This window comes from Megascapheus bottae, chromosome 28 (assembly GCF_031878675.1).
Source record: "Megascapheus bottae isolate mThoBot1 chromosome 28, mThoBot2.hap1, whole genome shotgun sequence".
In the NCBI taxonomy this organism is placed as follows: Eukaryota; Metazoa; Chordata; class Mammalia; order Rodentia; family Geomyidae; genus Megascapheus; species Megascapheus bottae.
In genome coordinates this window covers 2,631,926-2,659,334 of record NC_143536.1, presented here as the reverse complement: position 1 = coordinate 2,659,334, position 27,409 = coordinate 2,631,926, and the positions used below count along the sequence as shown (strand labels likewise).

The window sequence follows — 27,409 nt, the reverse complement described above, 5'->3', positions numbered from 1 at the left end:
TGAGGAATTGAGCCCAGGGCTTCATGCTTGCTACCAAGCATTCTACTGCTAAGCCACATTCTCAGCCCCTTTTTCTTTCTTTCGTTCTCTCTTTTTTTTTTTTTTTTTGTTAGATCTGGGACTTGAACTCAGGGACCAGACATTGTCCTTGGCCACTTTTTGTTCAAGGCTAGGGTTCTGCCATGTGAGCCACAGCACCACTTCCAGCGTTTTCTGTGATGTGGTACTGAGGAATCAAATCCAGAGTTTCATGCATGCTAGGTGAGCGCTCTACCACTGGGTCATGCTCCCAGCCTTCTTTTTCTTTTGTACCAATATAGGGGCTTAAAGCCAGGGCCTGTGTAGTCCCTTAGATGTTTTGCTCAAGGCTCTGATCTACCACTTCCAACGTTTTTGCTGGTTAATTGGAGAAAAATGTCTCTCATACTTTATTACCCATGCTGGGTTTGAACTGCAGTCCTTAGATCTCAGCTTTCTGAGCAGCTAGGATTACAGATGTGAACCAGTACTTCCTGGCTTTATAGACTCTGATGAAGAAAAAGGCACAGTTACAGTGCTTTGTAACCAAATTAATACACAAAAATAAGACTATTATTGTTTTTTAGACAAGTGATACACATCTACATTACATTTATCTCACTAAGTTATTTGATAAGTCTTGATAAAATTATCATCCCCTGGTTCATTTTTTCCTCTTGCTACACAACTGTTTAAACCACCTATTTCAAAAGTACTGAAGTAAACAAAAGTAAAGCTTGCTTTTATTAATCTATAGGGAGAAAACAAAGCATTTGTCATTAGAATGCTTAAGACCTGGGAAGATATTCATTATCATCAAGGGCCAGGCAGTTTGTTATCTCAGTCTTTGCAATTTTTTATTCCATTTTTCAGAGATGGGAGTTGCTGCCTCTTTGCTTTCCTGCCCACCTCAGCCAAAGCTAAGGAGAACATTCTAGCTTCTACCCTGGCAGGCTTATAAATCTCCATTAAAATGACTGCTTTAGGCTGGGCACAGTGGCTCATGCCTGGAATCCTAGCTACAAAAAAAGAAAGAAAGAAAGAAAAAAGAAAGGAAGAGAGAGAAAGAAAGGAAAGAAGGAAGGAAGAGACTGCTTTAGTAATTTGTAGTGATTTTAACTGTCTTACTTGAACTCAAATTAAGTTACATGTTTCTTTTGTGTGTGTGTGTGTGTGTGTGTGTGTGTGTGTGTGTGTGTGGCTCATGGGGTTTGAACTCTGGGCCTGGGTGTTGTCCCTGAGCTCTTCAGCTCCAGGGTACCGCTCTACCCCTTGAGTCACAGCCCCACTACCCACTTTCTAGTGATTAATTGGAGATAAGAGTTTCACATTCTTCAGTGGCTGGGGTGGCTTTGAACCTTGATCCTCAAATCTCAGCCTCCTGAGTAGCTAGGATTAGAGGCAAGAGCCACAGTGCCCGTAACACATTTCTTTTCTTATCTTTTTCTTTTTCTTTCTTTTTTTTTTTTTTCCAGTCCTGGGCTTTAGCACTGTCCTTGGGTTTTCTCAAAGCTAGAGCTGTACCACTTGAGCCTCAGCACCACTTTGGCTTTTTTCTATGTATGTGGTACTGAGGAAATGAACCCAGGTCATGCTAGGCAAGCACTCTATCTCTAGGCTAAACTCCTGGCTCACATTTCTTATTTCAAATACCGAGTGATTTGCAGTGCATCAAATGAACAGTCAGGCATGTGTGTGTGCATATGTTTTGCTCTCTCTTGGCTATTTTGGTCAAGAGTGATACTGTACTAGTTGAGCCACACCTCCACTTCTGGCTTTTGCTGGTTAGTTGAAGACTAGAGTCTCATGGACTTTTCTTTCTGGGCTGCCTTTGAACTTGAATCCTCAGATCTGAACTTCCTGAGTAACTAGGATTACAGGGGTGAGATATCAGCACCCAGCTGGTCTGGCTTAAAGAGTCCTACTGAGTCATGCAAAGAAATTATTCAGACAATTTCATTTTCATTTTGAAGTCATATAGTCATGTTACTTATCTCACATTATTATTATTTTTATTATTTTATTATTATTAATTTTCTGCTGGTTCTTGAAATTGAACTCAGCCTGCATGCTGACTCTGAGCTTCTTTTGATCAAGGCTAGTGCTCCACCACTTGTGCCATAGTGCCACTTACAGCTCTTTCTGAGTAGTTTATTGGAGATGAGAATCTCACAGGCCTTTCTTACACAGGCAGGCTTCAAAGCAAGATCCTTAGCCTCCTGAATCCTGAATAGCTAGGATTACGGAGCCACTGATAGCTGGCTGGTTAGCTTTTCATTGTTGTTTCAGTTTGGTTTTGTGGCAGAATCTTAGTAATGTAGCCCAGACTAACCTGGAACTCTATGAAAGTCGGTCTTCTGACTTACAGCTTCTGACCTCAACTTTCTGAGGTCTAGAATTGTAGGGGTGCCATCGCCATGCTCAATTTGCAAGCATTTTTTTTTAAAGGAGATTGGTCCATCTTTATCTCTCTACCTTCTCTTCTACCTGTTCCTTCTTCTTCTTCTTCTTCTTCTTCTTCTTCTTCTTCTTCTTCTTCTTCCTCTTCTTCTTCTTCTTCTCTTTCTCCTTCTCCTTCTCCTTCTTCTTCTTTATCTGGAGTTTTCATGACCTCCTTGCAGCTAGAATGGTTCCCAAGTGATCCTCACTACTACTCCCTAACCTTCCCATGGTTCCTAGGGCCAAATCCACCATCACCACTGTCACCCAGGAGGTCTTGCTGACCTCGCCAGGTGGGGAGGGCCTCTCCATTTCCCAGCTCTATGTTCAGGCAGGTCTCTGTCCTAATGAATGAACAGTATGTTAATTATGTTTGTCTCGAAATCATGACATGTAATAAGCATTCCTTATGATAAAGTACATTCAAATTGTCCAGCTGGGTTCATATCCCACAGAGTCCCATCAGTTCCTGATTATAGAGCGCTTATATTAGTGATTTGTCTGTCCTGAGCCTCACTTTCCACATCTGTGAAATAAGAATAACCATAAATTGTTGGAACTCTTAAATAATGCAGTATTATAAGGCCTAGCACATTGTGAACATTTCATAATTGTTCATTTTTGGTAAAAGTGGAATTATGTTTCCGTGAATATTTGATAACATTAATATTAATTCGTATTTCTGGATTTTTTGTTTGAGTGAGACAGGATCACACCATATACCCCAAACTGTCCTCAAACTGTCAGTCCTCCAGCCTCAGCCTGGTGAGTACAGGGATTAGAGGCCTGAACAACGATGTCCAGCTCAGATAGAGTTTTATTTGTTTTGGTGGTGCTGGGATTGAGGTAGGCAATTAGGCAGGTGCTCTACCACTGAGCTACTTCCCCAGGCCTGTATTTCTGTGACAGTGTATAGTGTTACATACATATAAACACCTTTAAGGAAAGGGAGCACTGTTTTGAAACTTATACTGAATGCTTTATCTTAAGTATTCAAGAGAATAAGTCTAAACTTACAATGTACCCCCTGTATTTGGGGAAAGGTATGTCTATGGAGGATGAGCTGAAATGTGAGCTCTGTGACCTGGGCAGGACGTTGTGCTCCAGAGCCATGTTTTCTATAGTAATTTGGCAACAACTGCAACTGTCATCTGCCTTCAGACAGAGGCATTTCCATATGGTCTATCATAAGCATCACAAAGTCACTTTAGAGCCCTGTTGGTACAACATAGTACTCTTTCTTAGGGTTTGAATTCAGGCCTGAGCACTGTCCTTGAGCCTTATTATTATTATTTTTTTTTTGCCAGTCCTGGGCTTGAGCTCAGGGCCTGAGCACTGTCCTTGGACTTTCTCAAGGCTAGAGCTCTACCACTTGAGCCTCAGCACCACTTCCGGCTTTTTTCTATGTATGTGGTACCAAGGAATCGAACCCAGGTCTTCATGCATGCTAGGCAAGCACTTTAACCACTAGGCCACACTCCCGGCCAAGCACTTTAACCACTGGGTCAAACTCCCGGCCCTGTCCTTGAGCTTTCTCAAGAATAGAGCTCAACCAACTGAGCCACAGCACCACTTCTGGCTTTTTCTGTGTATGTGGTACCGAGGAATCGAACCCCGGCCTTCGTGCATGCTAGGCAAGCACTCACCACTAGGCCAAACTCATGGCCAAATAATCTTTTTTTTTTTGCACGTGTGTGTGTGTGTGCCAGTAGTGGTGCTTGAACGCAGGGCCTGGGTGCTGTCCCTGAGTTTTTTCCCTCTTTGGTGGTTAATTGGAGGGAGGAATCGCTCAACTTTCCTTGACCCCAGATGCCAGTCTCCTGAGTAGCTGGGATGGCAGGGAGGAGCCACTGTCCTGGCCTCCGGTGGTTCGGGCCCCGTCCACTGATCTCCCGGAGCTGCTGTGTGGTGGTAGCGGCCGTCTTTGCCTGGAAGCATCGGTTTGGGAGGCGCTGCGGTGGTGGCTCCATCACCTAAACCTGTTTGCTGGACGGAGGGACGGCTACGGCAGCTCTTTACCTGTGGTTGGAAGGTGTCCCGCCATGCTGAGTCTGGGCCGCCCGGGAGCGGTCGGGGCGTGGCTGGGCTCTTGTGAGACCCCGGCCACCTCGCAGGGCCTTAGGTTGGCATCTACGACTTTGCACGAATGCAGGGGCTCCTCGGCTGAGGGTCCTGGCGGCCCCCCCGCCGGCGGCGCCCTCCGCCCGGACCTCCGCCCGTGCCCGGCCCCAGAACCGGACGGGGTCCCGGGGTCCGCGGTCCCGGCCCAGGGGCGGCCTCGCAGGGGCCCCCCAGCACGGCCCGTCGTCCGGCCGACGCGGAGGCCGGGGCGGCGCGCGAGGGGGCGCGCGGGAGCCGGGCTGGGAGGCGGCGGCGCGCGCTCCGCCCCTCCTCCCTCCCCCTCCCTCCCGGAGCCGCGCAGCCGCCCCGCCAGCGCCCTCGCGGGCCGGGAGCCCGGCGGTGGGCGGGCCGGCCGCGGAGGACGCCGCCCGCCTCCCTCCCTCCCTCCCTCCCTCCCTCCCTGCTTCCCTGGCTCGGGCGGCCCGGGAGCCGCGCCGCGCGGGTGCCCGGCCCTGCTCGCAGGCCATGGGGGAAGGGGGCGCCGTGGGGCGCCGCCGGCCCTTCCCCGGGGCGCCGCGGCGGCGCTGGTGGCGGCGGCAGCAGCAGCAGCAGCGGCGGCGGCAGCGCTGGTGGCCCGGTCGCGGCGGCGGCGAGGGCGGCGAGGGCGCGGGGCTGGCCGCCATGGGCCTGGCGGGGCTGCAGGTGGGTGTGTCGGGCCGGGCCGCGCGGGTGGCGGGCGGCGCTCCAGGCCCGGGCGGCGGGGAGGGCGGCGCGGGGGCCCCGCCGGCTCGGCCGGCCGCTCGGCCTCGGCCTCCCCGGGCGCGGGCGCCGCTCCGCCGCCGGCCGGGCCCTCGAGACACGGCTGCGGCGCCCGGGCCGCGCGGCCCCGCTCCCCGCCCCGCCACCCGCGCCCTGAGCGCCCCTCCCCGCTTCCCCCGGGTCCCCCTCTCCAGGCAGGAAGATGTCCAAGCCCCGCGCGGTGGAGGCGGCGGCGGCGGCGGCGGCGGTGGCAGCGACGGCCCCGGGCCCGGAGATGGCGGAGCGGAGGGGCCCGGGGAGGCCCCGCACCGACGGGGTAAGCAGGCACCCTCCGGCCCGGCCGCGCCCCGGCCCGGCTCCGCCCTGACCCCGGCAGGGCTTCACCTCGGGAAAGTTTGACGCGCTTCCCCCCCAGACCCCGCGGCCGGAGCAGGGGCCGGACGGCCGCCGGGCGCCGGGCCCGGGGCGTGCGCGGCCCGGCCAGGGCCCCCCTTCCGAGCCGCCGGCCGGCCGGTTCCGCCCCGGCGAGCCTCCCGCGGCCGGGGCCGGGCCTGGTCTGGGAGTGGCCCGGCCGGGCTCCTGGGAGGAAGGCCTGGGCGGAGGGCTGGCGGCCTCCTCCCCGCGGCGGCGGCGGCGGCCGAGCTGCTCCTCCGCCAGCGTGTGTTGCTGGCCACGTGTCCCCGCGAGCCACGGGAAGCGGGACCTCTGCCCTCGGGCGGGCCGGGCGTCCAGGCTGCCCTGCTCCGGGGATCGGCGCCGGCTGGCCCGGCTCGTCTTTTGTCTTCACCTCCCCTGCCGCGCTGCTGTGCGAGCTGCTTCCTCCGCGAGCGCCTTTCAGAATTCTAATTTGTCTTTGTAGGAGAACGTGTTTGCCGGGCAGTCAAAGATCTATTCCTACATGAGCCCCAGCAAATGCTCTGGAATGCGTTCCCCCCTTCAGGAAGAGAACTCAGTTGCTCACCACAACGAAGCCAAGTGCCAGGGGAAACCATTAGGAATCTACAAGAAGCGAGAAGGTGAGCCGCCACAGGGCCTATTTGGACCAGCTGGTCAGGTGGCCGAAGCCCCTCTTCTCTGTGAGAATGCCTGTGGGTTCCATGTTTTTCTAGCCTTTTCTCCATTCCCACAAGTGCGATTTCGACCTTAGCCTATGTTGCTGCCAGAAAACAAAAACTGGTGAAAAGCATCCTTCATCTCAGGGTGTGGGCCCTGTTGGTCGGACTGGTTCTCCCTGCTTGCACAAGCCTTAGCACATCCTGTAGGCGGCTCTTGCCACGTTGCAAAAGTAGCACACCTGCCCTGCCCTTAGACAGGCTCATAACTGCTAATGCAGAGGTGGAGAGTCCGGGGTGTATGGACAGGCGGTCCCAGTGTGAATGCAAGACATCCACTTCCTTCCCTTTTATGGCAAGTACCCTTGACCCCATTCTACAGTTTCTTTCCATTCAGGTGTTTTGTTATTTTCCGAAGCAGGCTGTACTGTGCTGAGATTTTTAAATTAAAGTATCAAGTGGAGCTGGGGTAGATCTCAGTGGTACTTGCCTAGAAGGCATAAACCCCAGCCCAGTAAGGGGTGGGGGGACCCGCAGCAGGGGTTGAACCAGAAAATTCAGTTACTAAAAATTCTTTCTGGCACTGCAAACAATCTGCCTCCTGTACCTCTCTACCTGTGCCATGCTCTTGTCCAGATACTCACTTTCAAGGCTTCTATGGGGCTGGATGCAGTGGCTCATGCTTGCAATCCCAGCAACGCAGGAGTCTGAGATATAAGGATTATGATTCAAAGCCAGCCCCATCATGAAAGTCCATGAGATTCTTACTTTTAATAAATTACCCTTTAATAAGTTAAAAAGATTGGACCAGGAGTGTGGCTTAGTAGTAGAGTGCTTGCCTAGCGTTCAGGAAGCCCTGAATTTGATTAATCAGTACTGCATATTCAGGAAGAGCTGGAAACAGTGCTGTGGCTCAAGTGGTAGAGTGCTACTAACCTTGAGAAAGCTCAAGTACAGTGCCCAGGCCCTGAGTTCAAGCCCCAGATCCCCCCCCCCCAAAAAAAAATTAGAGATGGAGCTGTGGTTCAAGTGATAGTAGAGCTCTAGCTCTGAGGCTAATGGTTTGAAAGCAGGTTGGGCAGGAAAGCCATTAATTTTTTATTTATTTATTTATTTATTTTTGGCAGTGGCCTTGGACTCTGAGCCTGAGCACTGATCCTGAACTCTTCAGCTCAAGGCTACTGCTCTCTACCCCTTGAGGCACAGCACCACTTCCCATTTTCTAGTGGTTAACTGGAGATAAGAATCTCAAGTTCTTTAGTGCCCAGGCTGTCTTTGAGCCTCCATCCTCAGATCTCAGCCTCCTGAGTAGCTAGGATTACAGGCGTGAGGCCCCCCACCCCCAGCTTACAGCTTGCATGAGACTCTTATCGCCAGTAAGCTCCCCCCCCCAAAACAAAAAAAACAACAACAACAAAAAACAGAAATGAGCCAGGCTCATGCCTGTAATTCTGAGATCTGAGCACCATTGTTGGAAACCCAGCCTGGCAGAGAAAGTCCCTGAGACTCTTTACCTCCAATTAATCTCCAAAATCCAGAAGTGTGGCTCAAATGATAGAAAACTAATTTTGAGCAAAAAGAAGCTTAGGGACAGTGCCAAGGCACTGAGTTCAATCCCCAGGATAGGCACCAAAAAAAAGGGGGAGGGAGCAGGAGTTTGGCCCAGCATGCACAAAGCCCTAGATTCGAGTCTTTAGTTACCACATACACAGAAAATGCTGGAAGTGGTGGTGTGGTACAAGTTGTAGAGTGCTAGCCCTGAGAAAACCCAAGGACAGTGCCTGGGCCCCAAGTTCAAGCCTCAGAACTATCAAAAAAAAAAAAAAATCTGATGTCTGTGGATTACATCTGTAATCCTAGTTACTCAGAAAGCTGAGATTTGAGGATCACGGTTCAAAGCCAGCCCAAGCAGAACAGGTCCCGTGAGAATCATTTCTAGTTAACCATCAGAAGACAAAAGGGACATTGGCTCACGTGGTAGAGTGCTAGCAATGAGCACAGAGAGGGGCTCAGTGACAGTACCCAGGCCCTGAGTTCAAGCCCTTCAACCCACCAAAAAAAAAAAGAGAGAGAAAGCTTCAGGGTGGAACAGGCAGGGGCATGTAGGGGTGAGGGGTCTACCAAGTTACAGTTTGCTGTGTACTTCACTAAAGGCTTGCTTCAAAGTGCAGAGCAGCTCCACCGAGATGTTTCCTCGAAAGGCTTAGTCATGAAGGTTATCTTGGCCTCTGGGTCCAGATCAGACCAGGCTGCAGCCCTGCTTATTCCTAACCCTTCTGGCCCTTAGTACATGGGCCAAAATTATCTCACTTGGTTTCAAAATCTAACCCTAACTACGACTGGGAAAGCAGGGTCTGGGCCAGGCTGCTGCTCTTTTGTGAACCTCAGTTGTCTCTCCTGTAAGTTAGGAGAAAAGGGATTCCTTTCTGAACCACTGGGCCTTTTGAAAGATCCAGTACAGCAGGGATGCAGACGCACTCCCCCTCTACATCCAGGTTCCTTCACCATTTAGGGCACCACCTGCCCCCAGCAACAAGGATAGTCTCTGGAATGTCCACTTCAGACTGGGACAGAATGGATATTCTCCCTAGCTAGTTTCTTGGACTCCTGGTTTTACCACATGGCACAGTTAGAATTTGGGGTCTGTTGTACTTTTGTTCTTACTCCTGACCACCATGGCACAGACTGAGCTCACGTGTGATGGTCCCGGGGGTCACGCCCTGCCACGCACCCACGGCCTATCCCAGCTGCTGCGCCTCCTGGGTCCACCCAAGAAAGAATATGAGCAAGTCAGAATGACCTGAGTGGGTTTTATGTATTTATTTATTTATTTTTACTTATTTTTGTCGGTTGTGTGGCTTGAACTCTGGGCCTGGGCGCTGTTCCTGAGCTCTTCGGCTCAAGGCTTGTGCTCTACCCCTTGAGCCACAGCACCACTTCTGGTTTTTTGGTGATTAATTGGAGATAAGAGTCTCATGGACTGTCTATGCCCGGGCTGGTTTTGAACCGGGATCCTCAGATCTCAGCCTCGTGAGTAGCTTGGATTGATTACACATGTGCACTACCAGCTCCTGGCTTATTTTTCTCTTTTGTTTATTGAGCTCTATAGTTCTCATGTCTTAGTTTATGTTTTGTGATAGGGATCAAACCTAGGGCCTTATGCGTGTTGTGCAAGTGCCCTACCACTGACCTGTCCTGTGCAGCCCGGGTTTATTGGTTTTGTGTGTACAGTGTGCTGGTTCTGGTATATCTCCATTACCACTGTCCAGTTCCACAGCGTGTCATCACCTCCAAAAGCAGCTTGTCTTTTCCCATTTCCTCTCCTCTGCCTTGCCTGCGTGGATGCTCACACAATATGTGGCCTTTTGTGTGGCTCTTTTCCCTTAGCATGGTCATTCTCAAGGCTCTTCTGAGTTGTAGCCTCTGGCAGTGCTTTGTTGGCTCTTGGTGACTGAGTCATAGTCCACTGCGTGGATAGACCAGATTTTGTTCAGCTGTTCATCAGGTTGTGGCCGTTGGCAGTGTTTGCTCTTTTTCCTATTATGATTACTCTGCTGCACTAAGGTACAGAGCTTTGTGGACATGTATTCTTAATTAAATGTCTAGCGTGGAGTAGCTGGCTCCCATTGCTACTATGTTGAACTTCCTTATTTTTTCTCTTTTTTCTTTATGTTTTTTGTCTTGGGGTCATGAGGCTTGAACTCGGCCTGGGCGTTGACCTTGAGCTCTTCAGCTCAAGGCTACCACGCTACCAGCCTACCCTTGAGCCAAGCTCCCTTTCCCCCTTTCTAGAGGTTAATTGGAGATATATCTAAGATTCTTTTGTGCCCCTGCTGGCTTTGAACTTGGATCCTCAGACCTCAGCCTCCTGGGTAGCTGGGACGACAGGTGTGAGCCACCGCGCCCGCCCATATATTCTGCCAGTGGTTTTATTATTTACTTATTTTAAAGGGAAAATTGTTTATTTTTTTTAAAAAGTTGACAGCCTCCAGTTGCTGATGCCTGTAATCCTAGGTATTCAGGGGCTGAGATCTGAAGATCATGGTTCAAAGCCATGTTCTGTGAGACTCTTTTATCTTCAATTAATCACCAGAAAACCAGAAGTAGCCCTGTGTCTCGAGTGGTAGATCTCTAGCCTTAAGCTGAAGAACTCAGGACAGTGGCCAGGCCCAGAGTTCGAGCCCCACAACCACCACCACCAACAGAAAAGTTGAAAAAGTTGACACGCTCTGATGTACTAGGCTGTCCGTACTGCTGTTTGCAGTGTGACTCATGATCTGCCGATATTACTCTGAGAACCCAGGAGCGCCAGCCCCTTCCTACTAGAAGGAGACTTCATTCAGCGAAGACTCCAACACGGTTGCTGAGGACTAGTGGCTCACACCGGTGTATCCACTGCCCAGGAGGCTGAAATCTGACATTTGTGACCGAAAGGCAACCCAGGCCGTAAAAGTCTGTGTGAATCACCTCCAGTTAAGTTACCAAAAGGCTGGAAATGGAGGTGTGACTCAAGTGGTAGAATACCAGCCTCTAGTGAAAAAGCCAAATGAGAATGTGAGGTCCTGAGTTCAAGCCCTCTGTACTAGCACACACACAAAAACAATATGACAGGAAGCTTACTGGATAGCCCTTAGGGAAGCGTCCACTGTGTCCCTTGCTCCGACTGGCCCATGCTTTGGGAATTGGGTCTATTCTCGTTGTTCTGTGGTCCCACTTCCTGAAAGCAGCCAGTTGAGCATTCGTGGCTGTAAAGGCTCTGCCCCATGTCCAGAGGTGAAGTACAAGTCCTCTTCCCCATTCTTCAGTCAAAGAACTAGACCCTGGCTGGGTGCTGATGGCTCACGCCTGTAATCCGAACTATTCAGGAGACTGAGATCTGAGGATCGTGATTCGAAGCCAGTCTAGGCAGAAAAAGCCATGATTTTCCAATGAGTCACCAGAAGAAAACCGGAAGTAGAGCTGTGGCTTAGAGTGGTAGAGTGCTAGCCTTGAGCAAAGAAAGCTCAGGGACAGCATGCAGGTTATGAATAAAAAAGAACTAGAGGAGCGGGAGTGTGGCCTAGGGGTGGAGTGTTTGCCTAACATGCACAAAGACCTGGGTTCTATTCCTCAGCACCACCTATATAAAAAAAGCCAGAAATGGTGTTGTGGCTCAAGTGGTAGAGGTCTACCCTTGAGAAAGCCCAAGGACAGGCCCTGAGTTCAAGTTCCCGGATTGTTGTCACATTAGGCTATGTAGGCTATGCAGGCCCTGGGCACTGCACCCTGATACTCACTGCCCTTCTCTGCCAGATGATATCTAGACATTGGGAGCCAGAAAGCTGGGTACTGGTGGCTCACGCCTGTAATCCTAACTACTCAGGAGGCTGAGATCTGAGGATCATGATTCAAAGTCAGCCCGGGCAGAAAAGTCTGTGAGACTCTTATCTCTGATTAACCACCCCAAAACTAGAGATAGAGCTGTGGCCCAAAGTGTGAGAGCATTAATCTTAAACACAAAAGAACAGCACCCAATCCCCAAGATCTACCAAAATAAAAAGAGAGGAATTGAGGGCCAGAGTATAGAATAAGCCTCTGTCTTCCTCACCTCCTGCTGCAGAGAAAAGAAATGCTGGGAACGTGATACGAAGCACCATGAAATCAGAGGAACAGAAGATCAAAGACGCCAGGAGAGGTCCCCTGGCACCTTTTCCAAACCAAAAATCTGAAGCAGCAGAATCTCCAAAAACGTCACCCTCTTCCTGTGATACTACCAATGTAGCTGTTGCCAAGCAAGCCCTGAAAAAGGCTCTCAAAGGCAAGACAGCTCCTCGGAAAAAGTAAGTTGCCTGGAGCTGGGAGTTTGGCCTAATGGTAGATTGCTTGCCTAAGCATGCACGAAGACCCGGTTCGATTCCTTGGTACATAGGGAAAAAAAAGCCGTCAGTGGTCCAGAGGCTCAAGTGGTAGAGCTCTAGCCTTGAGAAAGTCTGAGGACAGTGCTCAGGCCCTGAGCTCAAGGCCAGGACTGGCAAAAAAAAAAAAAGTTGCCTGGGCTCCCCTCCTAACAGCAGCTGGGCTTGTGTGGCTGCTGAACCTGCTCGGGCCCCCCGGGACTAGGCCCTTGCTTCTCAGCCTCCCTTCCAGCTACGGCTCAGATCCCCCGAGTCATCCTGATGCCATTATTAGTCTGTATCTCACTACAGCATAGTCAGAGTTCAAGGCCAACCTTCCCTGCCCCTCCCAACGGGAGACTGAGCAGCCTGGCCTTGAATGTGAGCTCCCCCCACCCCGAGGTAGCTGCGCTCACCTGCAGTGAGGCTCCAGTGGGGGACAGGTGCTTAAGTGACATGTTTACCTGAGTCCCTCCTGGGGACTCAGGTACCCCTGGGTACGAATTTGGCTTCAGTCTTAAACTTCCTCTTCCTTTCTCATCCAGAGCTCAAGGAAAACCACAACAGAACCGAAAACTCACAGACTTCTACCCTGTTCGAAGGAGCTCGAGGAAGAGCAAAGCTGAGCTGCAGGTAGTCCTGGTTCACCTCAGAGCTTGGCACAGCCCCCAAACCTGCTTTCTGTTATCTTGGGGGGAAGAGAGTCTGCCCCCCTGAGTCTGCTTGGTGTCACCTTGGGAGGTGGGAGGGTGTGTACTCCAAGCCTGCTCCGTGTCATCTTGGGGCAAGCCTCTCGGCCGCCGCTGTGGCCTGGTTTCCTCTTCACTCCACAGTGGTTGTCACAAAGCTTGCTCTGTCTTCTTAGGAATCACCAGGAGGCTTGCTTAATTTAGACGCCTCTGTGAAGGAGCCTTGTAATCTGGAGCTTGGAATCAAAGCCAAGTGCTGTTGTAACCATGGCTTTTCCAGGATGTGTTAGTGGTGCCATTTGGAGTCTGGGACTGCCCAGGCCTGGAGGGAAGGCTGCCTGTTCTTGTTGGGTTTGTCTTACTGGAAATCTGGGAGTTTCCATATGTCTGAGAGCCACTTTCTGCTAGTACAGGCTCAGGTTGACCCTCTGCGTACCGGGCTTCCGAGCTCCTGAGTAAAATGGGAATATGAGTGGAGTTGCAAGGATTCCAGTAAGTGGGTGAAGCAGGAGGATCAAGAGTTTGAGGCCAGCCTGGGCTACATAGACCCTGTCTCAAAAAAACAAGAAAGGTGGGCTGGGAGTTTGGCCTAGTGGTAGAGTGCTTGCCTAGCATGCACCAAGGTCCGTGTTCAATTCCTTGGTACCACATACATAGAAAAAGCCAGAAGTGGTGCTGTGGCTCAAGTGGTGGAGCTCTAGCCTTAAGAAAACCCAAGGAGGGACCAGGAGTTTGGCCTAGTGGTAGAATGCTTGCCTAGCATGCTCGAGGACCCAGATTCGATTCCTCTGTACCACATACATAGGGGGGAAAAGAAGCCAGAGGTGGTGCTGTGGCTCAAGTGGTTCTACCCTTGAGAAAGTCCAAGGACAATGCTCAGGCCCTGAGCTCAAAGCCCAGGACTGGCAAAAAAAAAAAAAAAAAAAAGAAAAGAAAAGAAAAAGAAAACCCCAAGGACAGTGCTTAGGCCCTGAGTTCAAGGCCCAGGATTGGAAAACAAAAAGGCGGGGGAGGGGAGGGGTGTGCTGGGTGCTGGTGGCCTAGAAGTCCCATGAGACTCTTACCTCTAATTAGCCACGAGAAAACCAGAAGTGGCACTGTGACTCAAGTGGTAGCCCAGCTGTGGCCTTGAATAAAAGAGCTCAGAGACAGTGCCCAGGCCCAGAGCCCCACCCCCATAACAGACAAAAAAAGAAGAAAAAAGAATGGGTACTGGTGGCTCACACCTGTAATCCTCAATACTCATGATGCTGAGATACGAAGATTGTGGTTCAAAGCCAGCCTGGGCAGGAAAGTCTGTGAAACTTAGGACGTGGCTTTGTGCTATGGCACAAAGTAGTAGACCATTAGACTGGAGCAAAATCGCTCAGAGTTGGCTGGGAGTTTGGCGTAGTGGTAAAGTGCTTATGTAGCATTCATGAAGACCTGGGTTTGATTCCTCAGTACCACATACTTAGAAAAAGCTGGCAGAAGGCCCGGGAGTGTGGCCTAGTGGTTAAAGTGCTTGCCTAGCATGCACGAAGACCTGGGTTCGATTCCTTGGTACCACATACTTAGAAAAAAGCTGGAAGTGGTGCTGAGGCTCAAGTGGTAGAGCTCTAGCCTTGAGAAAGTCCAAGGACAGGGCTCAGGCCCCGAGTTCAAGACCTAGGACTGGAAAAAAAAAAATTTTTTAAAGGCACTCAGGGATAGCGCCCAGGCTGAGTTCAAGCCCCCACGCCCAACAACAACAACAACAACAACAAATATATATTTTTAAAAAAATCAAAAGGAAGAGAAGGCTTCATAGGTGTAGGACACAAAGACCAGCGCCTGGCACGTGGTGGCCGTCACTGTCTCCCAGTGCCGTCGCTCCTGCCATCCCGTCCCTGTCTGTTCACAGCTGGGAATGTGCAGAGGCCGGGAGGGAAGGCTGGCGGCCGGCGGACAGCCTGTCCTGCAGCCCCTGGAGGTGGCCAGGCTCTTGTTGGTCAGCCACCAGCCAAGCCGGGGCCCTCGGGACCACTCTCCCACTGGACATAGCAGGACCCGACCCTGGGCAGATTTAGCATTTCCACTGTCAGTTTCAGCCCTACTGTGGTGAGCCTTCAGTTGCAAAGTATTTCTGTTTCCTGTAATTGACAAGATTGTAGAGAGAACAAAAATGGGGTTCATTTTCTTTCCCAATCAGCTACCTCAGCTTTATTTCCAGAAAAAGGCCGATTCTTTAAGCCAAGAGCGGGCTGTTAGAAAACGCTGCTGACGGTGGCAAACCCTGCTGTCTCACTCAGTGGCAGCACTGCAGCGGGAGGTGGTGCCAGGCCACAGGACCCAGAACTCCTCCTGGCCAGCCTGTTGGAGCATGGCAGGCGGGAGCGGGCGAATTTGCCTCATTAATGGAATGCTAGGCTCTTGGCTGGGAGGAGGAGAGGCTGCAGTGCAGGCCTGCCAAGTGTTGAAGCAGTGACCCGGGAACAGCCGCTGCACAGCCTGCCTGCAGGCTCTGAGCCCTTGCCCTGTTACCACCCCGGCCCCCACTATGTGTGTTCTCGCTACGCAGTGCACTCTGGCTGGGATGTTGTCTGGGCCTGAGTGCTGCACTTCTGTTAGTCCTGGCTTAGTAACCTTCTGCCCAAGTGAGGGGCCAGAGAAGCGGAGGTGGAAATGCTGGACTGTCAAGGGACCTGGCTGTGTGTGGAGACAGAGCAGATGGGAGAGGGCCCCGCCCAGGACCAGGTCCAGGGCAAGGAGGGAGCAATCTGGGCCTCAAGATTTGAACCCAGCATGGGCTTGAAAAGATGCCCACGCTTCCTTGACACTCGGTGCTCCATGTCTGGCTGGCTGTGAGTGCCATGTCTAGCCCATCCCGGCTCAGTTTGGCCCCTGTCAGCCCTGTCCAGTCCCTCTAGTTGCCTCACTGGGTGTTTCCACATCTTGTCCCGTTTATACATCCACTATGCTCCATGGATAATTGTGCAGCCAGCATGCACTGCGCCTGCTGCCTTCCAGGGTCACCTGTGTCACCATCTCCATTCCTAAAGGTAGAGTTGTTTGGTAGATTGGTGAGGTCTTGGCTCACAGAGCCTCAGTAGTCAGGGAGGAGAGAAAGTGGCTTTGACCAAGTCCTGAGGAAAGGGGGAAAGGCCACCTACGACAGAGGCAACACCAGACTCTGCTTTGTGGGGAGCTGGCTGTGGAGGTGGGGCATGTGTAAGGGATTGCACGGGCTGGGAGGTGGGCCGTTTTCTACCTGAGGTCATCGGGTAGCAGAAAGTTTGGATTTTACCTCCAAAGCAGTGGACATCTTTTGTTGTTTGTTTTTGAACTCAAGGCCTGGGCACTCAGTTCCTGAGTTCTTTCATTCACGGCTAGTCCTCTGCCACATTGAGCCACAGTGCCACTTCTGGTTTTCTCGTGGTTAATTGGAGATGAGTCTCTTGGATTTCTTGCCTGGGTTGGATTTGAACTGCGAACCTCAGATCTCAACCTCCTGAGTGGCTAGGATTACAGGCATGAACCACCAGTGCCCAGCTGTCTTTGGAGTTTTATTTTCATAATTTGATTTATGGAGAATATATGAAGACAGTTATGTCTCATAGATCTGGTCCCCATCCTCTTCCATCACCATCATCTTACGTTACCCTACCCACAAGTAGGTGCTGGTGGCTCACACCTCTAACCCAGCTACTCAGGAAGCTGAGATCTGAGGATCCTGCTTCATTGCCAGCCTCAAACACTCAAAACCAAGAACCAGGGGTTTGGCCTAAGTAGTAGAATGAATGCAAGCTGGTTAGGAAAAAGCAAAGCTCTCACTTGGCTTTTCTAGCAAGGCTGGTTCTTTACCACTTGAGTCACACTTCCACTTCTGGCTTTGTGCTGGTTAAGTAGAGATAAGGATTTCTCAGATTTGTCTGCCCGGGCTGGCTTCAAACCTTGATGCTCAGATCTCAGTCTCCCGAGTCCCTAGGATTTATAGGTGTGAGCCACTGGCACCTCGCTGGAGGCTGAGGTTTGAGAACTGAGGCTACTAATGGGTCACACAGCACATCTAAGGGCCAAGTGTTGGCTGGGAGTGTGGCTTAGTGGTAGAGTGCTTGCCTCGAATGCATGAAGCCCTGGGTTCAATTCCTCAGTACTGCATACCCAGAGAAAGCCAGAAGTGGTGCTTTGGCTCAATTGGCAGAGCTCTAGCCTTGAGCAAAACATGTCCAAGGTCAGTGCCCAGGCCCTGAGTTCATGCCCCAGGACGGCAAAAAAAATAAGAAAATAAAGGCCAAGTGTTAGCTTTTCATCCCTGTCACTGATCCCTGACAAAACAGCTTTTCTAAAGAGGAGTGGCTTTTTTGTTGTTGTTGAGTTTTGAGGCTCCAGTCCATTCTCTGTTGGCCACTATTGCTTTGGGTAAGGCAGGTCATGGCTGGGGAGCAAGAGAGAGGAAGAGGCTGAGGTTCTGCTGGCCCCTTCAAGGGCCATCCGAATGATCACGCAGTAGGCTTCCCCTCCTGAAGGTTCTCCTGTCTCCCACATAGGGGAATGCCGAGGGCTTTGGGGATGCTGAGGATCCAGACAAAGGACTAGTGCAGGAGTAGTCCACGGAGTAGAGCACCTGCCGGGTGATCACAAGGCCCAGAGTTCAACCCTCAGTGCCACCAGGTCCAAAATCCCAGAAGCTGGGAAGCCCAGACAGGAGAGTTTAAGGCCAGCCTAGGCTACACAGTCAGATCCTGTCTCAAAACCCAAAGCAAAGCTGGGTAGGTGGTGGCTCACACTGTAATCCTAGATGCTCAGGAGGCTGAGATCTGAGGATCAAGGTTCAAAGCCAGCCAGGCACAAAAGAACCTGAGACTCTTATCTCCAATTAACCTCTAGAAAAGGGGAAGTGGGGCTTGGCTCAAGGACAGGGTGGTAGCCTTGAGTTGAAGAGCTCAAGGACAGCGCCCAGTCTGAGTTCAAGCTCCATGACCCACAAAAATAAACAAATAACCCAAAGCAAACAAAAGACCCACATTATAGCAGGCCTCCGACCCCTGGCTGGGCACCCCTGCCCTTGCTGGTGGAAGGGGTCTGCATGACAGATGACCAGCCAGGTCCTCGAGGAGAAGGACACTTAGGACTTCAGTGCCACTGGGAAATAGCATTGTGGAGGTTTTTTGATTTTTGATTTTTTTTTTTTTTTTTTTGGCCAGTCCTGGGCTCAAGCTCAGGGCCTGAGCACTGTCCTTGGACTTTCTCAAGGCTAGAGCTCTACCACTTGAGCCTCAGCACCACTTCCGGCTTTTTTCTATGTATGTGGTACCAAGGAATCAAACCCGGGTCTTCGTGCATGCTAGGCAAGCACTCTACCACTAGGCCAAACTCCCGGCCCAGCACTGTAGAGCTTGTGTCACTTTCAGTGTGGTGAGAGCAAAGACTGACACTGCACCCTCTTTCCCCTCCCTTTCCACCCAGTCAGAAGAAAGGAGGAGGATAGACGAGCTCATTGACAGCGGGAAGGAGGAGGGCATGAAGGTAAGGACAGCCGCCCCTCTGCCAGCATCCGCTCTCACTGCAGCCCGCAGCTGGAGGAGGCCGCCACCCCGTTCTGACCTCTTCTGCTCACTGTAGGGCAGACAAACTGGCTTGCAAAGTGCTCATGCCTTACCATTCTGGAAGTATGCACTCCAGTGACATTGAGAGCCGTCGTCCCTCCCCAGCAAGCGGCTCCCCCCCCAGGAATACACACTGCACCTCCCTGCTGTGCACGCACAGCCCAGCCCCTGGTGTGCATGGCGCAGCCCTGGGTGGCAGGCCTCTGCCGAGGGCCAGGGCTGCCATAATAGGATGAAGGAGCAGGGCAAAAATGGGACACGACTGTCTGGTCACCTCCTTACAGATTGACCTTATTGACGGCAAAGGCAGAGGTGTCATCGCCACCAGGCGGTTCTCCCGTGGCGACTTCGTGGTGGAGTACCACGGGGACCTCATCGAGATCACTGACGCCAAGAAGAGAGAGGCGCTGTACGCACAGGACCCCTCCACCGGCTGCTACATGTACTACTTCCAGTACCTGAGCAAAACCTACTGGTGAGCGCGCTGCCCCCGCTGGTGGGAGCACTGGTGGGAGCGGAGCCCCTTGGGGCTCTGTCCGCTCAGTCCCCTCCCTTTCTCCTTCCCTCCCTCCCTCCCTCCTGCAGCGTGGACGCCACTCGAGAGACAAATCGCCTGGGAAGACTGATCAATCACAGCAAGTGTGGGAACTGCCAGACCAAGCTGCACGACATTGCCGGCGTGCCTCACCTCATCCTTGTGGCCTCCCGAGACATCGAGGCGGGGGAGGAGCTGCTGTACGACTATGGCGACCGCAGCAAAGCCTCCATTGAGGCCTACCCGTGGCTCAAGCATTGACCGCAACACCCTCCTGCCAGGACTAAGTGCCCTCAAAGGGAAGGGATTTTTTTTACACATTTAATCTTAGCAGATTACTTCAGATGTTTTTTAAAAAAAAAAAAAAGTATATTAAGATGCCTTCTCACTGTAGTATTTAATATCTGTTACAGGTTCCCGAGTGGACTTGAACAGATGGCCTTATATTACCAAAACTTTTATATTCTAGTTGTTTTGTACTTTTTTTGCATACAAGTGGAACGTTTGTGCTTCCCGTGCATGCAGTCCAGGACTCAGCACAGGTTTTAGAAGGAAGAGTCAGACATGAACTAGGAAGCTGGGCGTGCGTGCCCCACCCCTGTCCCGGAACAGGCAAGGGCCCTGCGCCCGAAACTGGCCTGGACGGGACGTCTCCAAGCTCTTGTTCTCGTGTCTCGGCAGGCACACATTGAAGTAGGAATGTTTTTTCAAAAGGTTTCACAGTAAGCTAGTCTTCCCCTCTGCTTTCTCAAGCTTTCTGACCGGCGCTGGCTGGCAAGAAGCATGGCTGGCCCCAAAGCGCCTCCCCAGAGGCCACTGCTCCAGGCCCTGGCCTCGGAGCGTCAGGGTGGAGGCCCCGGGGAAAGGCACTGCTCCACACCCCGGCAGGCCTTCCTGAAACGGGGCTCTTTATAGAAATGTGAACACTGAGTTTATTTTAAAGAAATAATAATAAAAGCTGAAAAAAATTCAAAAATCCACAGAAAACAACTTCCATGTATATAGGTCTTGCAGTGAGTGAAGTGGCTGCGGTTTTTTGTTTCATTTGGGGTCTTCTTTTTTTGGTTTGGTTTGGTTTTGTTTTTGTAGAAGAGAATGAGATGGTACTCTATTCTAATCAACAATAACGTTTTGTAGTGGGACCAGAAATTACTTAGCCATGCCCCACCCGCCCGCTTGAGCTGGGTTGGAGTTCCCGGCCTGCTGTGGAGCCTTCTGCCTGTCAGAAGCCTGGTGTCCTGTGAACACAGCCAGGAAATGAAGCGGGACCCGAGGACTCCCGCCCTGGCTACCACCACCAGCCATGGCCCGGGACGGAGGGTAAGCTCAGGTGTTCACGGAGTGTGACAGGTGACAGCAGGCAGCGGAGGCTGCCTCCTCCCCTGCCAGTGGGGACCAGTTCTCAAACTGCTCAACTCCAGGCCAGGGCTCCTGCCTGCCCTGCGCCAAGGTAAATGTGAATAGAGACAGGTATGAGGAGTGGCCCTGTCCTCGATCCCCCACCCTGGACCTCACCACGGTGCTACCTAAGAAAGTCTTCCCCCGTAACCCCGCGAGCCTGGTCAGTGATCGTCAGACTGGAGGAGGATCCGACAAGGGTGTGTAAATGAGATGAAATGGCTTGATTGTACCCATTTGTGGTTTAACTTTGTACTTAAGCAAATGAAAAAGGAAATAAAACTTGAAAATGATTTGTCATCATAAAAATGAAAAAAAATTAAAATATTTATTGCCAGGCAAGGCCACCTATGTGTCTCTGTTTAAGGCGGTGGGAGGAACAAGGTATGGGGAGTGCCTTGTGATGCCATGACCTAAGCCCAGGGCCCTAAGCATGCGACCCCAGCCCTTCAAAAGTAGGGCTTGCATTCTCTTTTTCTGGTTCTTGCCCTGGCCTAGGTACTATCCCTGAGCTGCCTTTTGCTCAAAGTTTGTGCTCTGAGTGGAGATAAGAAGTTCACAGACTCTCTGCCCAGGCTGGAAATGAATCATGTTCCTCGGTTTTCAACCTCCTGGGCAGTTAAGATTGTAGACCAGAGCCGCCCTCATCCAGCCTTTTCCATCCCTTTTGATCACAGCACCATGCGGCTGAGTTGAGAACTGTCCTGCAGAGCTAGGAGTCTGTGTTTTGGACCATGTTCCCAGAACACAGAGCTCCTTGTTTTTCTTTACATTTATTTACTTTTAATGTTTACTTTGTAGATAAGATTGCAGGCAGGAGTCACTGGTACCCAGCCTGGCCTACAACTCTGGGTCTACCGAGTCTATAGGCATATACCCAAACCCCAGCCACGCTGGCTGCCTCTAAAAGTATAAAAGTCATTCTGCTTTAATACAAAACAATGTAAGGAGAGTCAGGTGAACACATCTTCACTGACATCAGTGGAGCCACCACTGGAAAGTCCACGGAGCTTCCTGGCGCTCTGAAGACCAGGCTCAGCTGTGGCCACGTCAATGTGCACGTGAGGCCTCTGCAGGCAGGCAAGGCCGGAGGAAGCCCCCGAAGGTTCTTTGTTCTGTTCTGCAGCCCAGGAGCCAGGGAGCCCAGCTCCTTCCTCCTGGGAGACACATGTGCAAGCCTGATGTGGCTACATGGAACAGAGATGGTTCTGGAAGTTGCCTTGGTGATTGTCTTCTCAAGCTGGAGGGCCACTGCGTTGCTCATGTCCATCGATTTAGGTCTGCTTCCCTGACCGGAAAGAAAAACTGGAAAGAGGAGACAGAATGTAAGGTGACCTTGCAGGCAGGAGGTCAAGAATCACTTGATGGGATTGAGGGAGGGAAAGGGGGACAAAACCACATAAGGGGAGCTGGGCATGGTGGCTCCCGCCTGTAATCCTAGCTACTCAGGAGGCTGAAATCTGAGCATCAAGGTTCAAAACCAGCTGGGGCACAAAAGGACCTGAGACTCTTATCTCCAATTAATCTCTAGAAAATGTGAAGTGGGGCTTGGCTTAGGGTAGGACAGCAGCCTTGAGCTGAAGGGCTCAGGGACAGTGCCCAGGCTGAGTTCAAGCCCCATGACCCGCAAACACCCAAACACACACAGGAGGGGTATCAATGTGTGAAAAGTAACGTACCACTACCTGACAAATGTAACTACCCTGACAATAAAATAAAATAATAATAATTAAAAAATCGCTTGATGGGGCCAGGAGTTTGGCCTAGTGCTTACCTAGCATGCTTACCAGATTCGATTCTCTGATACCACATACATGTGGCTCTGTAGCTTAAGCGGTAGAGCCCTAGCCTTGAGAAAAGCGCAAGGACAGTGTCTAGACCCTGAGTTCAAGCCCCAGGTCTGGCAAAAAATAAATCGCTTCGTGTGTTTGATGAGGCAGATGCTATTCTAGAAATTTCCATCTTTGGCTCATTTATTCACTTGCGCAGTCAGCAACATTAAAACCCCTATTTTTCAGATGAATAAAGAGCTTCAGCACGGTAAAGGATCAGGCCCCAGTCATACACAGCGGCACTGGGACCGCAGGGCCTCCCCTCAGCACCTCACCCCAGCCTCTGTCAGCTGTCATCGAGGTGACTCACAGCTTCCTCATGACCGTTCTCTCCTTCACACCACCGGCACCGTTGGGCCTGTTAACCACACCGTCTTTTTCTCTTCCTCCTGGAGCTTCTCTTGGGGGGAGCAGGCCACTGGGAAAGAGAAACGAATGTTTTTTTGTTTTGGTTTTGTTTTTTGCCAGTTTTGGGCTTGAGCTCAGGGCCTGAGCACTGTCCTTGGACTTTCTCAAGGCTAGAGCTCTACCACTTGAGCCACAGCACCACTTCTGGCTTTTACTATGTATGTGGTACTGAGGAATCGAACCTGGGTCTTTGTGCATGCTAGGCAAGCACTCTATCACTAGGTCAATCTCCCGGCCATGAATGTGGTTTTGTTTTTTTGTTTTTTTTGTGTGGGTCATGGGGCTTGTACTAGGCCTGGGTGTTGTCCCTGAGCTCTTCAGCTCGAGGATACCACCCTACCCTTGAGCCAAACCCCACTTTTCTAGAGGTTAATTGGAGATAGGAGTCTCAGGTCCTTTTGAGCCCAGGCTGATTTTGAACCTTGATCCTCAGATGTTAGCCTCCTGAGTAGCTAGGATTACAGGCGTGAGCCACCGTGCCCGGCTATGAATGTGGTTTTGAGCTCCTAATACTAGGGCCTGAGTGCAGGTCTGGGCACTGTCCCTTAGCTTTTTCAGGGCTGGTGCTCTACTTTGGGCTTTTTATTGTTAATTGGAGATATTAATCAAACTTTTCTATCCAGGCAGCCTTTGAACCACAGTCTTTTAGACCTTGGTCTCCTGGGTAGCTAGGATTACAGGCATGAGTCAGTGGCAACTGGATGACAAGAAGTCTTGCTGGCCTGGAACCTTGATCCTTCGCTAGAGTAGGACCCCACCCTGCTGACTGGAAACTACTATATCACCTGCCTTAGATCAGGGATTTCTGTCCTCACATTGTCTGTCTGAGTTTGGACCTGCAAGTGAATGTAGTGCTAAGAACACATCGTGGCTGTGCCACCTTCACCAGAGGCTGAGGAGGAACCTGCTTCTGCTTGCCCAGGCCTCAACCCCAGCACTCACGGTTTCTCTGTAACTACCGGGTGCCTGACTACTTGTTAAAAGGAATGAAGGCAGGCCGGTCCACGAATCAGGTTCCCAGCAGGAAAACGAGAAATTCCTGGGGAGGGGAGTTTGGCCTAGTGGTAGAGTGCTTGCCTAGCATGCACGAAGTTCTGTGTTCGATTCCTCGGTACCACATACATAGAAAAAAGTCAGAAGTGGTGCCATGGCTCAAGTGGTGGAGCTCTAGCCTTGAGAAAGTCCACGGACAGTGCTCAGGCCCTGAGCTCAAGCCCAGGACTGGCAAAAAAAAAAAAAAAGAGAAATTGCTCTCCACTGTAGGCTGCGCGCCTTCCTCCCTTCCTGCCCTCCTCCCACTCCTGCTTTCCTGCCTTCCTCTTTTGCTGTGGTGTAGACTCACAGCCTTGTCCTCACACCTAGGCGGGTGCTCTACCACTTGAGCCATGCCTTTTTTGCATTAATTGTATACTATGGAAAGGGAGCCAGACTTGGACCCCAATCTTCTATCTACATCTCCTGAATAACTGGGATTATGATGTGTGCCAGTATAGCTCAGCTCCTTTATGTATTACTTGTAGTACTGTGTCTTGCTCATGGCTGACACATCTCACTTGAGTCACACCTCCTGTTTAACTTTTTGCTGGTAATTGGAGATAGGCTGGCTTCAAACTGATCTGAGCCTCCTGAGTAGCTCAGATTACGATGCCTCATTTAATGACTGAGATGGGGTATGCTAAATTTGCCCAAGCTGGCTTCAAACCGTCACCCTCCTGCTTACTCCTTTTTGAGCATGAGATTACAGCCCTGTGCCACCCACTCGAGTGGCACTTCCTTCTCTTTTTTTTTTTTTTTTGCCAGTCCTGGGCTTGAGCTCAGGGTCTGAGTACTGTCCTTGGACTTTCTCAAGGCTAGAGCTCCACCACTTGAGCCTCAGCACCACTTCCGGCTTTTTTCTATGTATGTGGTACCGAGGAATTGAACCCGGGTCTTCATGCATGCTAGGCAAGCACTTTAACCACTAGGCCAAACTCCCGGCCCCGGCACTTCCTTCTTGATAACACGCCTCTCCTACAAGACTGTGGATGGTCACTATCTATTGCTGTCCCCATGGGGTCTGGTACCAGGCAGTAAAGACAAGTGCTGTGTGCAGCCCTGAGCCCACCTCCGATAGCACTGCAGCTCTTCCTGCAGCAGCAGCAGCTGCGACTTGAGCTGGTTCCGCTCCTGCAGCACGTCCCTCAGCTCTTGCAGGGTGAAGCGGGGCCGGTTGGGATCTGTCAGGTCCACCACTAATTTTTCTGGTCCCAGGTTCACCTGGAAGAAAAGATGTTATGGAGGCCAGGAGTTTGGCCTAGTGGTAGAGTGTTTGCCTAACATGCAAAAAGACCCGGGTTCTATTCTTTGGTACCACATACATAGAAAAAAGTTTAGGGATGGTGCCCAGGCCCAGAGTTCAAGCCCCACCACAGACTAAAAAAAAACAAAACAAAACAGCAACAACAACAACAAAAAAAACTCAACTCTCAACTCCCCAGCATAGAGAACACAAACAAACAAATTCTCCAAGAAAAAAAACCCAGGATCCTTGGAATCAAAGGCAGGATTGTCAGTGGCACACTTACTTCACGCTCCACTCCCACTCGTTATTTTGGTGATTCTAGGGTTTTAACTCAGGATCTCACTTTTGCTAGGCAGGTATATTACTACTTAAGCCATGTGTATCTGTGTGTGTGTGTGTGTGTGTGTGTACTATGGCTTGAATTCAGGGTCTTCAAGCTTTCACTTGTTTTTCTTGCTCACAGCAGGCCTCACTTGGTTTGTCTTGCTCAGAGCAGGCACTCTACCATTCGAGCCGTGCCTCTAGTCCAGCAGTGTGCTTGTTTGTTGGAGATAGACTTTTCTGCCCTAGCTGGCTTTGAACCTTGATCATCTAGGTTTCAGAGTAAGGTCTTGTGACCTTTCTGCTCAGGCTGGCCTGTGGCCAGGACCTTTCCAGTCTCGTCCTCCCATGTCACTGGGAAGACAGCCATGAGCCACCACACCAACTGAGGGCTGTGGTCAGGAGGAAATGTGCCATGTCATCTGCCTGATGCCACTGTCCGACGTTAGGCCTGCTCCACACAGGAAGTCAGCAAGGTCCTACACAGTGCACCACTCTCCCATATGATGGGTCTCCCCGACCCAGAGCTTGTGATCATACTGAAAATAACCCAGATGGGGCAAGGGCTTCGAGGGCAGCAGGGAACTTCATCTCCAAACCGCAGGCAGGCCCCTCGCGAATCAGCTGTCTCCGTGACTCAGGAGGAAGTGATGTTGAGACAGGCGGGAGAGGGAGCGCTCCACCACAGAGCAGCTGCTTATCGGGCCTCAGGCACCGCAACAACAGCAAAGAATTTGTTTCTGTTTTTTCTTTTGGTCAGTCATGGGACTTGAACAGCCTGGGTGCTGTCCCTGAGCTCTTCAGCTCAAGGCTACTGCCCTATCACCGCACCACTTCTGGCTTTCTGGTAGTTCATTGGAGATAAGAGTCTCCTGGGGGGCCGGGAGTTTGGCCTAGTGTTTAAAGTGCTCGCCTAGCATGCACGAAGACCCGGGTTCGATTCCTCGGTACCACATACATAGGGGGAAAAAAAAAAAAAAAAAAGCCAGAAGTGGTGCTGAGGCTCAAGTGGTAGAGCTCTAACCTTGAGAAAAGTCCAAGGACAGTGCTCAGGCCCTGAGCCCAAGCCCAAGACTGGCACAAAAAAAAAAAAAAAAAGAGTCTCCTGGACTTTAGTGCCTGGGCTGGCTTTGAACCGTGATCCTCAGATCTCAGCCTCCTGTGAAGCCAGCCAGGTAGGAAAGTCCGTGAAACTCTTATCTCCATAAATTACTTAAAAAAAAAAAAAAAGAAAGTAATAAAAGCAGGAAGGACACCGTGAGTAGCACTGGAATGCTAGCCTTGAGCAAAAGAAGCTCAGGGATAAGTGACAAAGCCCAGAGAATTCAAGTCTTCAAGCCCCAAGCCCTGAAAAGCAAAAGTCTCAAGAACTTTCCCGTGCGGGCTGGCTTTGAACCACGATCCTCAGATCTCAGCCTCCTGAGGAGCTAGGAGGACAGGCGGGAGCCAGCAGCTCCTGGCTCTGTGAGACTCCGATTACCCCAGAAAACCATTCGTGGTGCAGTGACTCAAGGTGCTCAGTTTCCAGGACCAGTGCTCGCCCGACACAGCCGGAAGCAAGTCTGCCCGCGCACCGTGCGTCCGGGCAGCCACGGGAAAGGCCGCTCCGCGGGGAGCGCTCGCGTGCGCGGCGTGACTTGTCCCGGGGCCCCGCGGCACTCACTCACCGCGCCGCCGCCGCCGCCGCCGGCCGGGCGCCCGGCGCGCAGCCCCTCCACCTCGCGCCGCAGGCTGTCCCGCTCCAGGCGCAGCGCCTCGGCCGCCAGGCCGCCCTCCGTCACCAGCGCCTCCAGCATCTCCAGCACGCGGACGATCTTGAACTGCAGCTGCGCCACCCGCGGGTCGCCGCCCAGGGCCATCAGCTCGCGGCCCACCACGTAGGAGATGTCGTACACGTCCTCGGCGGTCAGCTGGAACGGGCTCTTGCCCAGGGCGCCCTCGGGGCCCGCCGCGTCCCCCTCCTCCTCCTCCGGCTCCTCCTCCTCCTCTTCCTCTCGGAGCGGGGGCTCCTCCATGAGTCTCGCAGGGTGGAACTTCCCCCCCAGGCCCCGAAGAGTTGCCGCCGCGCAGCGTCCCCCAGGACGAGGTCGGGACCGAGAAGAAGGACGCGGAGAAGGGGGTCCCGGGGCGCTGGGGGGCCGCGGCCTGGGAGCCGTGGGGGGCCGGGGTGGGGCCC

The 27,409-nt window shown here is 51.9% G+C and overlaps 2 protein-coding genes across 6 annotated transcripts in view; one reads left to right on the top strand and one right to left on the bottom strand.

Moving 5' to 3' along the window:
• Window positions 1-20,716, top strand: part of Kmt5a (lysine methyltransferase 5A) — a 22,211-nt gene extending 1,495 nt beyond the window's left edge. Inside the window, exons 2-8 of one of the 4 annotated variants that reach the window (XM_090319893.1) lie at window positions 5,472-5,593; window positions 6,137-6,293; window positions 11,929-12,148; window positions 12,748-12,835; window positions 18,319-18,378; window positions 18,743-18,933; window positions 19,044-20,716. In XM_090319893.1, coding sequence (XP_090176019.1) covers window positions 5,472-5,593; window positions 6,137-6,293; window positions 11,929-12,148; window positions 12,748-12,835; window positions 18,319-18,378; window positions 18,743-18,933; window positions 19,044-19,254 — 1,049 coding nt within the window. In that variant the 3' untranslated portion in view covers window positions 19,255-20,716. Of the gene's footprint in view, window positions 1-5,022; window positions 5,221-5,376; window positions 5,594-6,136; window positions 6,294-11,928; window positions 12,149-12,747; window positions 12,836-18,318; window positions 18,379-18,742; window positions 18,934-19,043 lie in introns of those variants that run through there. The other 3 variants (XM_090319892.1, XM_090319894.1, XM_090319895.1) reach the window with 3 other exon arrangements.
• Window positions 20,059-27,409, bottom strand: Rilpl2 (Rab interacting lysosomal protein like 2). 2 transcript variants are annotated; one of them, XM_090319897.1, is made up of 4 exons: window positions 26,901-27,409; window positions 24,736-24,887; window positions 22,499-22,641; window positions 20,059-21,696 (listed from the first exon to the last, which is right to left on the bottom strand). In XM_090319897.1, the coding sequence occupies exons 1-3, from the start codon at window positions 27,246-27,248 to the stop codon at window positions 22,530-22,532; spliced, it is 612 nt and encodes a 203-aa protein (XP_090176023.1). In that variant the 5' UTR covers window positions 27,249-27,409; the 3' UTR covers window positions 20,059-21,696; window positions 22,499-22,529. The 2 variants fall into 2 exon arrangements, with proteins under 2 accessions (XP_090176023.1, XP_090176022.1); XM_090319896.1 differs by having other exon boundaries at window positions 22,534-22,641.

Coding starts and splice junctions, on each gene's coding strand:
- Rilpl2 (XM_090319896.1), bottom strand. CDS start 27,248: ATGGAGGAGCCCCCGCTCCGAGAGGAAGAGGAGGAGGAGGAGCCGGAG. Junction 24,888..26,900: donor GCGGCGGCGGCGGCGGCGCG/GTGAGTGAGTGC, acceptor CTTTTCTTCCAG/GTGAACCTGGGACCAGAAAA. Junction 21,697..22,533: donor AGAACGGTCATGAGGAAGCT/GTGAGTCACCTC, acceptor TCCTCTTTCCAG/TTTTTCTTTCCGGTCAGGGA.